At 41.7% G+C, this 13,490-nt stretch overlaps 1 protein-coding gene and 1 long non-coding RNA gene across 2 annotated transcripts in view; one reads left to right on the forward strand and one right to left on the reverse strand.

Annotated features, from left to right (window-relative positions):
• Positions 1-13,490, forward strand: part of LOC142095216 (ABC-type organic anion transporter ABCA8-like) — a 108,733-nt gene that overhangs the window by 2,965 nt on the left and 92,278 nt on the right. The window contains exons 2-4 of the mRNA XM_075178100.1: positions 3,236-3,340; positions 4,234-4,441; positions 7,083-7,238. Of these exons, the coding sequence (XP_075034201.1) occupies positions 3,236-3,340; positions 4,234-4,441; positions 7,083-7,238 (469 nt within the window). The remainder of the gene's footprint in view (positions 1-3,235; positions 3,341-4,233; positions 4,442-7,082; positions 7,239-13,490) is intronic.
• The window catches only part of LOC142095218 (uncharacterized), a 62,447-nt gene continuing 52,701 nt past the window's right edge, over positions 3,745-13,490 (reverse strand). The window contains exons 3-4 of the long non-coding RNA XR_012677760.1: positions 4,807-4,889; positions 3,745-4,420 (exon numbers count right to left, since the gene is read on the reverse strand). This is a non-coding gene — a long non-coding RNA (uncharacterized LOC142095218). The remainder of the gene's footprint in view (positions 4,421-4,806; positions 4,890-13,490) is intronic.

Below are 13,490 nucleotides of genomic sequence, written 5' to 3' on the forward strand. Positions count from 1 at the left end.
CATAGATTTTTCACTGCTTTATTACATACTGTAATTATTTATTTATCAACATAGGAGAGTGATTCAATTGAAAATAAAATATATAAGAAATAACTACATTAGATATAGTCTATAAAAATAAGGTTTTATTGTGGTGTTAACTAAGCCACACCCACTTTTTACACACTAGAATAAATATTAGAGGGAGCCATTAATTGTGGAAAAAATGGGTATATACTGTGTTATAGAATTTCCATTCGTCCTCTTCACTAGAATATCCCCCGTGTTGAATGGCTTTTATAATACTGTTCCAATCCTTCACAAATCTGCTAAACATGTCCAGTTAATTACTTTGTTTTCACTTGTTACAGCAACACCTCTAGAATGCTTACACATATTCTTCACAACAAATGCCTTTACCTGTTGTTTCTGTTGGTAAGATAATAGATTCCCTGAAATTGGTAATTTTTGTTCCTTCCACTGAGGGACAGATTCAGAATATACACAAGGAGAGTTAGCCTTATGGAGTGTGTCTTCTGCAATCAAGAATTTTTCTTCACACATCCCACTTTAGCCTTAAGTACACCAGTCAAAAAGAATTCAAAATGGCTGGCAGATGTGGCCTGTCGCTGATAAGATACTTCTAGTGGTTGTGTATGACATTTTCACCTAATAAGTCCCACTTTTGTCTCAATGATGTATGAATTTACCTCATACTTGCCAATTCTCCCGGAATGTACGGGAGACTCCCGGATTCTGGGTAGGTACCAGACTATGGCAGCCTTCCCACTTCCTAGTGAAGTAAGGTGGGCAGAATTAAATCCAAAATGCAGTGATTCCCAGAGAATCGCGGCAGCCTGCCCACTTCCTAGTGAAGTAAGGTGGGCAGAATTAAATCCAAAATGCAGTGATTCCCAGAGAATCGCGGCATTTGGCCCCGTTGTAAAATGACACGGTTGCGTCATTACATCACGGGGGTGGGGTAAAAATGTCTCGATTTTTCTGAGCCCCGCCCCCCGCATGCCCACCCCCCCGGCAACTCCCAGACGCCAGCTGCCATAAGTTGATGCGGCCGCCTGTACGCCCCCCCGGGCTGACATCTGCCAGCCCGTGCCTGAAGTGCGCTTAGCAAACATGTAAGGACACATGTGGAAGTGAAGTGCGGTTTCTATATGAGAATTACAGAGGGAGCATTATGATTATCAATTGAGCAGTCAGAGGTGGAAATCGCACACACGACCAAAAACCTATTTTGAGTGTGTGTGATAGGTCTAAAGGTTGATCCTAGGACAAAATAAAGCAGAGAAAAAAAAGTACAAACTCATTTCAAAGTTTCAGTTCAATAAAGGACAGGTTGGAGATTAGAGAACATATAGAGCCGTAACTAGACATTTTAGTGCCCTGAGTGAAACAGAACACTGGTGCCCCCCTTCCCTCAATGTACCTTTATGGGTGTAGATGCTGCCTCTCAGTGATTAAACATTGCCAGTGTCTTCTGCCTGCTGGTGTCTTATGCTCTGTTGCTGCTTAGATGGATCCTGGAATATTGGGGGTTCTGTTTGGAAAATAAATTGTTATTACTCACCTCCTGGAAAGCTGAGCAGTGAGTGAAGAATCTAGGTCTCCCTCCCCACAACCAGACAGACATTAAAATCAGTATATTTTTCTGTTGAAAAACTTCTTCCACCCAATCAGCTCCAGAATCTAATTAATGGCATTTACAGTTAATGTCTGTTTCCCTCCATATAGCCCAGACATCAAATTAACAGCACCCACATTTAATAAATAAGCCTCCCCCAGTCCCGACATTAAATTAATAACATTCCCATTTAATAAACAGACATACCCCACTCATCAGCCCATACATTAAACTAGTAGCATCCCTATCTAATTAATAGACATACTTCACCCCTCACCAGCCTCCACCATTAAATTAATAGCACCCCCATTTAATAAACCAAATTATTTCTTACCATACCCATCATTAAATTAAAAGCCTCCATATTTAACAAACAGACTCCTTAATTAGCCCGGCATAAAATTATTAACATTTCCATTTAATACAAATGCCTATTTCCCCCACCAGCCTCACAATCAAATTATGGCTTACACATTTCCCCATATTTAATAGTAATTATTATTATATAATTAATATATATATTATATAATTAATATTTTACTGAATTTTTACATTACTTATGTTTTCATAGTTTGCATAGTTTTCTCTCCAGACCGCCATACACCCACCCACCTCCGGACTCCCTCCTCACCAGACCTCTCAGTCCTCCTCTCTAGACCTCCCCATTCACTCCAGACACCCTCCTCACCAGACTTCTCACTCCTCCTCTCCAGACCCCCCCTATTCACTCCAGATACCCTCCTCACCAGACCTCTGCCCCCTTCTCTCCAGACACTCTCCTCACCAGACCTCTGACCCCTTCTCTCCAGACACCCTCCTCACCAGACCTCTGACCCCTTCTCTCCAGACACTCTCCTCACCAGACCTCTGACCCCTTCTCTCCAGACACCCTCCTCACCAGACCTCTGACCCCTTCTCTCCAGACACCCTCCTCACCAGACCTCTGACCCCTTCTCTCCAGACACCCTCCTCACCAGACCTCTGACCCCTTCTCTCCAGACACCCTCCTCACCAGACCTCTGACCCCTTCTCTCCAGACACCCCCATTCACTCCAGACACCTTCCACGCCAGACACCTTCCTCTCCAGCCCCCTCTTCTCATTAGCCCCTGCAATATTTTACTTATCTGAGCTTCTCTTCTTCTGTCATCTTCTTCCTTCTGTGCCGGCTCCTCGACGCCTGTGTTCTGACAGCGTCCTGACGTCATTATTTGTACGTCAGGACACTGCAGGGACAGGATGCCGGCACCCTCAATCTTGCGCTGGCTGTCTTCAATGTGCAAAGTGTCCTGCGGTGGCAGCACCGCAGGACTAGATTGCAACTTCATTGGGGATGGAATATGTAATGAGCAGGCGCGGGTGTTGCGCCCCCCAATAGGCCTTGTGCCCTGGGCGGTCATACCGCCCTCATTATGTCTCTGCAGACATATGAGGTATTTTGTTTAGATAAGATACAAAAAAAGGGAAGGAAGAAGAAAAAGGGTTTTGGATCCAATTGATGGCAGCTGAGAGGCTGCATTCACAATAACAGTATTAACAGTGGTTCACATGCCAGCATGACCAGAATATTTGTTCTTAAATCATAATTTTCTGATTTTTGATTATTCCTCTGTTTCAGATGACGGAGGGGACACTGAGAGAAACCAGCCTGTTCCAGCAGACCCTCGCTCTGCTGTGGAAAAATCTGCTTCACAAGTGGAGAAGGAAATGGCACAGTGTCCTGGCAAGTACTAAAAACACATCAACCACTAAGCACCACCTCCCGTGTTGTAGTTTACTTGGTCTGTGATAGGTCGCTGGCTTCAGAATGCTGTGAGAAAAGAGTTCCCCAATCCCAAGACTAAAACAATTTGTCAGGTCTGATCATTCTATAATAAAAGTCAGGGACTTGTTTCCTATTAAGAGCCCCTTTGTGGTGAGAAGTCGAAACTATTTTTAAATGGTTTATTCTGTCATCCCCATCCTGAGATGACGATAACAGAACAGGTATGGCGGCAGTACAAGTACCTCAGCAATACTTAAATAGGATTCCTGCAATCTTACTGTCGGCAGGGTGATCGCTGTCGTCCAATCCTAATTAAAAGCCTTTTTTTAATAGAATATAAAAGTAATTATATTCTCTAACAATTGAACTTTTTACCTCTGTCATTTTTTCCCTAACAACTAACAGACCACACACGTTATCATCAATGTTGTTTAACCAATATATGTACAATGTTACAGTGCTGTCTAACAGCATAAAGGATCCACACTGAAGGAGAGAAAAACAGGTTGCTTTGAGTTATTCAATATTTCTCTTCCATCTAATATTCTATAAAGAAGGACAGTAAGGAAAACTGTATTGTAGTAATTACTAATAGAGCATGGTCATTATGCTGTACTCCACCCACCACTTGGGGGATTATAATTAACCATGGTGGAATATCTTCTATGATTGTTCTTCTTTGTGCTCCATATACTATAACATTATATTGCCATATATTTTAGAATACAATAAGGTGGAAAATTGTATATTTGTTCCATCAAAGACATTATAAACAACATTTGTAATTCCTCCACTTAACAATTAATAATTAATGCATGTCGGACAATGTCAGTGTCTGTTTCTCTCTTCAGGAATGGCTGCAAGATTTGGCCTTCGTGTTCCTGATGTTTGCTATTGCTGCCCTAAGACACATTCCCCAGAATAATGAATTCATACCTGCTATGACGCTTGGACAATTGGATGCATTCAACCCGGAAAATCTTACTGTAGGATACCTCCCCATCACATCCACTACTAGGGACATCATGCAGAGACTGTCTGCACAAGAGAAAATGAAAGGTAAATTAGAAGTGAATTAGGTGACCGTGTGTGCGTACCAATTTCTGAAATAATACACGAAATATAGCCAAAATATGAGATGTTTGCAAAAATTCAAGGAGATTCACATATGATGAGTGGACAGGGGTTCCAGTCTTATTGGTTAGGTAGCACAGTTGTATAATAAATAATTTCCTAATTGATTAAACAGCAGTCCCTCTGTGATATGGACAAGCAAGGGTCACACATCAGCCCTGATTCATTAATAAGGGAAGGGTAAAGTAATTTGATCCTTTCCGACACCTGCCAAATTTACTCTCAGGAAAGTGCTGCACCTTACTGCTTCCCTTACATGGGACTACACACTGAAAAAAAGTCGCACTTACCAGGGCTGAAGAATTGGTTAATTCCTGCACAATGTTGTCTCTGCTACACATTTCGAGGCGGGTTCTTTTTGTAGGAGACTCCTCTGCAATGCATATCAGAGAGGGTACTGACAGTTGGTTAACACATTTATTATGCATGTTTGCAATTCGTCAGCACTTGTAAGTGAAACTTTTATTTTTTTTATTCAACAAAGATCAAACAACTCTTGATCTATGTGTGTTTCTCTTTTTCAGTGCTCTGTTACTGTGAATATCGATATTGTAAGACAGATCATCATCATCACCATTTATTTATATAGCGCCACTAATTCCGCAGCGCTGTACAGAGAACTCATTCACATCAGTCCCTGCCCCATTAGAGCTTACAGTCTAAATTCCCTAACATACACACACAGACAGACAGAGTGAGAGGGAGAGAGAGACTAGAGTCAATTTTGATAGCAGCCAATTAACCTACCAGTATGTTTTTGGAGTGTGGGAGGAAACAGGAGTACCTGAAGGAAACCCACGCAAACACAGGGAGAACATACAAACGCCACACAGATAAGGCCATGGTTGGGAATTGAACTCATATAATTGTATTTGCTTCTAGTATATACATATTTTGCAGTCATCCATTTTATACAGTACTGTGGTTCTTTAACTATCCTCAGTGTCCACTATCCTCAGTGTCCAACAAAGACCCCTCTGTTTCAGGAGACAGAGAATGATGCTTTATTGCATCATGCTGCCTGTGGCCAACAAGCTGCAGGCTGCAATACATTGCGCATTTGTTGGGTGACCTATGCACAGCCTTACCTTTGTACAGTACCTCACTATCAATCTTTGGTCCATGACAGTCCCCACCAACAAGAGCACTATGCCATGTATAGTTAAAAAAATATATTAGTTTATTTAATAAAAAGCAGCATACAACCTCCTTAAATCCTTAAGAAGTCCAGTTTATAGACAACCTGGGCTCGATTAAACTGTAACAGGGAAACCACAAGCATAGGTTCCCAACTTTACCTCTAAGGGGAAGGGTCAGCTAGAATAGTGTGCAGCCGTCACGCCCACCAGCTTAGCACTGAAAAGTTCCATGGCTCTTCTCAAAGGGCCAAAGATAATTAATAAAATTATGACCCCTGGCAGTGGTTGAAATGAAAATTTAGTAGTAGCGGTATGGAAAATGAAAGTGAATGGAATTTGATAAACCAGGAGGATACCACCATATACCAGCCCACTTCGACTGCTGACCCCTGGTATCATGGACTGGAGTTCCGCAGACCTCTGCCCATTATATCAAAAGATAAAAATAAAATATACACACGATTTTAAAATAAACTATAATAGAATAAAAGACACAGCAAATCGTTATTCACTAATTAATAAAGTCTAAAGTGTTATATTCTTCTTTATTCTCTCTTGAGACAATAGTTCAAATGGGGTGGTGAAAAATAACCATAAAAATCGCGCAGCCGTTCACAACGAACAACCGGCAGCAGTTTCTACACCCGCTAACCTCCAGCCAATAACAAGCTGCCAGCATGGAAAAACTGCTCTTGCTTTGCTGGTAGTTAAAGGACGTTCTGTTGTAAGAGAACGTGTTGTTTTGTATGGGGATTTTTCCAGTTATTTTACCAATTTCGAGTTTAATGGATCAAGTAAAATAAATAAGATTTTATATTACATTTAATAAACTGGTGAATAAAAGATTGGAATGTCTTTTATTCCATTAAAGATTATTTTAAAATGGTGTACGTTTTACTTATATTTACTCTTTTGGTATAGTAGGCAAGAGTTTTAGGGACACAAGGCCATTTTAATGGAACCACTGGGGCTGGCAGCTTCTGTTTTGGGGAGCTCACATCTTATTTTGCAACCCCTGCCCCTCTCTGTTAAGATAGCAGACCTGTGCTGACCAGGCTAGGACTGGCTCTCACTACACAATACACTTATGGCCTTCCTGTTATAGTGCATAGCAGCCCAGGCTGATAGCATCAGGATTTTTTCTTTTTTTTATGATACACTACTCTATCGAAGTTATGTTATTTATCTCTGCCATGGTTCTGTGCTCTGCTCTGTACCGCATGATCAATGAGGGCGGATTGATACATTGAAGAATGTACCATTTATGATGAAAGAAAGAAAATATAAATAATACATTTCCATATTTGTAGGAGGAGCCAGAGAGAAGGGTCCCTGGAGGGGCGCTGTGACCACTGAAAGCTCTAAGCCTTATAGTCTGGCTAAGGAAGGAAATAATAAAGAGTATTGAAGTACTTTTCTACTTGCAGGAATAACGATTCAAGGATACCAGCATGAAGATGACTTGCTGAGAGACGTGGAAAATCGTACATCAGTCGCTGTGGTGTTTGATGATCATTTCAAGTATCACATCCGATACCATATAGCAGATTCAGCAACTCCTAATGACTACCTTGCAAGCTACGGTAAATATCTATGTATATAACAGACATAAATAGGCAAAAAGGGGAGCAAAAAGCATCTATGAAAAATTTAGGTGTCAAATGAGATGACTGATGAGATATTAATCTATATGAATATATCACTAGCTCTGTCCACTCCAATACAGGTTTTAAACAGCTTGTGACAAATATATTTTATATACAGACCATGTTTACTAATTTTCCAAGAATAATGTTGTTGTTTTTTTTTACCCCAAATTTTAACTCCCAGTGTTTATTTTCTCATTATCAGTTGGAATCAAGGGATCAAAGCAATAAATCAGATTAGCATACACTAGCCAAAATACCCTCTTTCTGAGGAACAGTGCTGTGCACTGAGTAACCTTTGTAACCTGGCCCTTTGGGGAATGCTGCTGAGCACAGAGAAATGTGATAGAGGCCTCCTTTATACAGATGACCACTGGGCATCATCCAAACTTCCAAACATTCTAAAACTTGCTTTCGGGAGATCCCTGAGGGGAGGTTGGGCGCCGAGATTACGTGTCCATGACCCTATCCTTTGCATTCTAATTCACTACTTCGCTGCATTGTGCGATGACACATCAAGCCTTGCATCCGCCCACTTCAATAGTCCGAGACGGAGGCCTGCACTTCTGGGAGTCCTGTAGATTCCAGAAGAGTAGGCAAGTATGGCATCATCTCTCCGGCTTCAGTAGGTAATGTAGATGCATTTACGCCAGTGGCTCTAACCCAGGATTTTTCTTAAGCATAGCCCATCCTGTCCTTCAAAAATAAATGTTCTCAGGAAACAAAATTTGTTATATTTCAAAAGTACTGATGACAGCTGATCAGAAGTTTGGTTTGGGAGGAGTTTTTTTCCATAGGGAAATATTACTTATTAACAAAGGTTTGAGTAGCAAGATAGGAAAGACATTGGGAAAGCATAGTCTAGCGGTAACTTTACCAGCAAAGTGCCAAGGTTAATGTTTTACAAAACCTCATAGAGGCCAATGAAGCAGGCAGCAAGTTTGAGAGGAAGTCTCTTGAGGTTTTTGGTGGGGAGCCACACTCCTGGCTATAAAAGAGGCTAATACATGGTGTCTAACAGTGTGTATTTTGTGATGACCTAGAGAAGTGCATCATACATTATTATATTCATTATTTAATTTAAGAACATGATTAAAAAGTATAAATTCTGTTTAGAACAGCAAATCTGCCAAGTTATATTGATGGGCATCGACATAAGCTAGTCTTCTAGTATCTGATTAACTATCTTAGTATGTCCATTAATTGTGCATAAGAAAAGTCCATCTTTTTTCACCCAAAAATATTTTTTATTTTGCTTTGATCAATACAATAAAGCATGGATGTATTTTCATTTAAAACACCATAATCTAGTAATTGCACACATTAATGTAACAAGAAACATTTCCACATAATGAAGAGTTAATCCATATTAAGAAAAACAGGATTTTTGTATTTACGTTAAATCCATTTCTCTGATTCCTTCTGGGGGACCCTGGTTCACCATGGGGGATATAGAGGTAACTCTGGAGCTGGGACCATAGAAGTTAATTAAAAATAAAGAAGGGCCCCTCTATATACCTACCTCCCCCACCCCCCCCCCCCCCCCCACCTGTAGGTAATCTCCAGTTTATAACTAACATAGCCCGAAGGAAGGAAAACTAATAATAACAGTAATAGTAATAATAATAATAATAATAATAATAACATAAAAAACTCAAAGGGAGGGTTTGTAGTGTCCCCCAGATGGAGTCAGAGAGATGGATTTAAGGTAAGTACAAAAATACTGTTTTCTCTAGCATGCCACCTGGGGATCCTGATCCATGGGGATGTTCCAAAGCTGCCTGTAAGGGAGAGTATGCTCAGACACTGAGCGCAAAACTTTTCAGTTTTACGAAGGATACAAATAAAAAAGAGAGAGCACTAGAAGCTATATAATACAGCAATTAAACAATAAGATATTATTAAATGTAAAATTTTTTTTACATAAATAAACCCAAAGGTAATTCTATGGATAACAACATAGAAGTATAGAATAAATCATGCATCTATATAAAGCTATACACATATATATGCCCAATAAAGATTAATGTGTAAACGATATATATGTGAATATAGAAGTTCCATATCAACAGAATACCATCTCCCATATTCATAAGTTCACTTCCACATGCCCAACACACTCAAGAGAGAACTTTGTTTAATTATAATCCTTCATTCAATCCCAGAGGGACCAGTGCATTAAGTTGATGTATCCAATATACTTCCTGGGTACAGAGTTTTCTATATCTGGCCCCTTCTCGTTCAGTACTTTAAATATGCTCAATGCCAATAAGTGTAAGTTCATGACATAGCTGCTCTGCCGAGGCTCTGTGACATGCCGCCCAAGAAGTACTTACTGATCTGGTTGAATGAGCAGAGATATTCCCTGGCACATAGTCATCCTTATCCATCTAGCAATGGTTTTCTTAGTTACTGGCCAACCTTTCTTCATACAGGACTAGAACAGAATATGTCTTCCGAACACCAGTGTCAGGCACCGTCCCTGTGCCACGTCCTCCGCAAAGGGACGGGCGCCTGTCTCTGCCAACAGAAGTCTGGTTGCTAAGCAACCAGACATCACTTCCGGGTCACGGCAGCCGCGCGTCCCGTTGCTTAGCAACGGGACGCTGTCCACAGTCTCCGGCGGTGGTGTTCAGCGTCACCACCGCCAATAGGTAGCCCTGCCCCCTTCCCCTATATATTCCAAACTCTGGCACCTAATGAGTGCCAGAGTGTTAGGTCCCTGATATCTCCAGCGTTATTTGTATTCTCGTGCTCCCAGTGTATTGACCCGGCTTGTTCCTGACTTCTCCTGCTCTCATTCCTCGTGTATTGACCCGGCTACGTTTGGACTTCTCTCTTGTCTCCTGTGCTCCTGGTACCTGACCCGGCTAGTTACTGACCACGCTTCGGATTTCCCTATTGCTTCTTCTGATACGCACGGCTTGCCCCGGACCGCCTGACTCTTCTTCCATCTCGCACGCTTCGCTGGTTGCTCCCTCTGAGGACAGCAACTTGCGTGTCTCCCACAGCAAAGTCCATACTCAATTGCGGGGGTCCCTGGCGAAGACCTGGGATACGTTAGACTCTGCGCCTCTTTGGTGAGTAGTGATGAAACCAGTAAGCTATGCACTTCAAGTGCCGTGACAACCAGCAGTTCTGGACACATATATCTGTCTAGATCTGACCACATCCCAACGTAAATAGGGATCCTGCTTATCCACCGAACCTTCTTGTCGAAAGGAAGGATGTTAATGTGAAATCCTAAAACCATCTTAGGCTGAAAAGAGGAGTACGGGAGAAATGGGAATTTGTAGCACTACTATATCATCATGAAACTATTCTTGCCAAAGAAATTGCAAGGAGAATAAACGTTTTCCAAGTAAGATATTTAAATTCTACCGAATCTAAAGGTTCTATAAGATGTTGCTGCAAAACCAATAAAACCTGTTTAAGATCCCATGGTTTTAAAGGAGGAACAAAGAGCGACTGGAGTCTAAGAACCCCCTGCAAAACAGTCTGCACCTCTGGAATACTAGTGAGCTTCTTTTGAAAGAAGATAGACAAAGTTGACGCCTGAACCCTTAAGTAACCTAATCTTAGCCCATAATCTAAATCATTCTGAAGAAAGGAGAGGAGAGAAGACAGGACAACCTGAAAACTCAGGTTTGAAATCCTTTATATTCACCCTATAGCAAATAATTCTTCCAAACTCAGTGATAATTTAAGAGCCATGCCGTTAAACCGAGCTAAAATGTGATGTAAAAATGGCTCTTGAAATAGAAGATCCTTCCTTAGTGGAATTCGCCATCCTGGCTTGGCTACCACCCTTAGGATGTCTTCGTGCCATGTTCTTTTTGGCCAGTCTGTTTCCACCAAGATCACTGGAGCTCTTTCTCTCAAGGAAGCATACTATTAGAGGAAAAACATATATTAGATGGAAATCCCATGAAACTGTGAGGGCAACTACCAGAGTCACCTGAGGATCCCTAGTTCTGTAGCAAAATTAATTAACAGGGTGAGAACTCCCTACCTCGCTGAATTCCCTTTGCAATCAGATAGACATATCTGGGAGCATCATCAGGAGAGGGAGCAGTCACGGCGATCCAGAGTTAATCTTGCTCCTCGTTTCCAGCCACCGATGGTTACCTTGGAGAGAACCAATGCAATTGGGAAGAGCCCACCTCTCCCCAAAAGAGAGGGAGAGGCAGTTTAAGAACCGCTTATGTTTATATTGTGGAGAGTCCAGTCACATCATGGGTAACTGCCCTAATCGGCCGGGAGACGGTAAATCCTAACTGGTTCTGGAGAGGCTAGGTTAGGCATAGCTGCCTCATCTCAATCTATCTCTAATTTTGCTGTTCAAGCTCTTCTACAATATGCGGACAAACAAGTCTCCTTACTGGAACTTATTGAATCTGGTGCAGCTGGGAACTTCATAAGTGCTGACACGGTCACTGAATTATTCTTGCCAAGTCTTCCCTTGGACAGGCGTATTGATATTACTGCCATTGACAGTATTAAAATTGAGGGAGGCTCTATCAAGAGGCGTACCTTTCTTATCACCCTTCAGATTGAAGCCTTACATAAAGAGTCTATCTCCTTCCTGGTAATTCCTGTGGCCATTAACCCCGTGGTTCTCGGTTTTCCTTGGTTGCGACTTCACTAACCAAGTTTGGATTGGCATTGAGCACAAGTTCTCTCTTTGGAATCCTCTTGCCATTCCCGTTGTTTGCAGAAAAAAGAACCATCATGTCAGGATTTTTCTTCTACTTCAGACTCCTCTTCTGCCATTCCACCTCAGTACAGTGCATTTGCTGACATCTTCTGTGTGATGGAAATCTCTAAACTCCCTCCACATAGACTGCGGTATTGAACTGCTTCCTAACAAAACTCAACCTCGTGGCTGTGTTTACCCTTAATCTCTGCCTGAGTTCCCGGCTATGTCGGCTGACATCAAAGATTACTTCAAACGTTGATTCATCAGGAAGTCTTCTTCTGCTGCTTTTACGTAAAAAACAAAGATGGTGGTTTATGTCCCTGTATCAACTACCGGGTTTTAAACGCCATCACCGTAAAGAATAAATATCCGGTACCCTTTATGCCCAAGTTGTTCGATCGTATCAGAGTGGCTTTGGTGTTCACTGAGCTAGACCTCAGAGGCGCTTACAACCTGATGTGAATTAAGTGGGGAGATGAATGGAAAACGGTCTTTAATACGCATGATGGCCGCTTTGAGTACCAGGTTATGCTTTTTGGGTTATGCAATGCCCCAGAAGTTTTTCAAAATTTCATTAATGAAATCTTCAGAGATTTTCTATATCAATTCCTGGTTATATATGTGGATGACATTCTCATTTTTTTCTCCCATTCTGATCTTTCATCGCAAACATGTCTCTATGGGTCTCAGTCAGCTCCACCAACACAGCCTGTAAATTGGAAAAATGTGTGTTTGAAAAGAAACAAATTCACTTTCTTGGGTATCTAGTATTTGGCTCGAGTCTCCAAATGGATCCCGGGAAATTTAAGGCAATTCTTGATTGGTCCTTAACTGTAGATCTTAAGGCGGTCCAGCGATTTCTGGTGTTCGCTAATTATTATCAACGTTTCATCAAGGGCACCCATCACTGCCCTAACTAAGAAAAATGTCAATTCCAAACATTGGTCACCAGAGGCTACAGTGGCCTTCGCCTTGCTAAAAAAAGGGCTTTTATTTCTGCACCTATTTTGCAGCAGGCCTACCCCTCCTTACCTTTCTTCCTTGAGGTAGACACCTCATCCATTGGTGTTGGAGCAGTTCTCTCCCAGAAGAATCTTGCAGAAAACTGCATCCTTGTGGCTTCTTCTCTGGAAAGTTGTCCTCGGCTAAGAGAAATTATAGCACAGGTGATCGAGACCTCTTAGCTATCACATTAGCCTTAGAAGTATGGAGGCATCATCTGAAGGGGACTCAATTCCCCATAACCATCTACACAGACCACAAGAATGCTCTATATCTTCAATCTGCTCCCTGTTTAAACCCTCGGCAAGCCAGGTGGTCTCTATTTTTCTCCTGCTTCGATATGCTTATTACCTTCAGACCAGGCTCCAAAAATAAAAAAGCTAATGCCCCGTCCCGTTCTTTTGACTCCACTGATATCGAAGACCAGGAAACCAGCAGACCCATCCTTGATTCAGAGTGCATCGTGGCTACCACTCCTACACGGCTTA

Source organism: Mixophyes fleayi, chromosome 6, assembly GCF_038048845.1.
Source record: "Mixophyes fleayi isolate aMixFle1 chromosome 6, aMixFle1.hap1, whole genome shotgun sequence".
NCBI lineage: Eukaryota > Metazoa > Chordata > Amphibia > Anura > Limnodynastidae > Mixophyes > Mixophyes fleayi.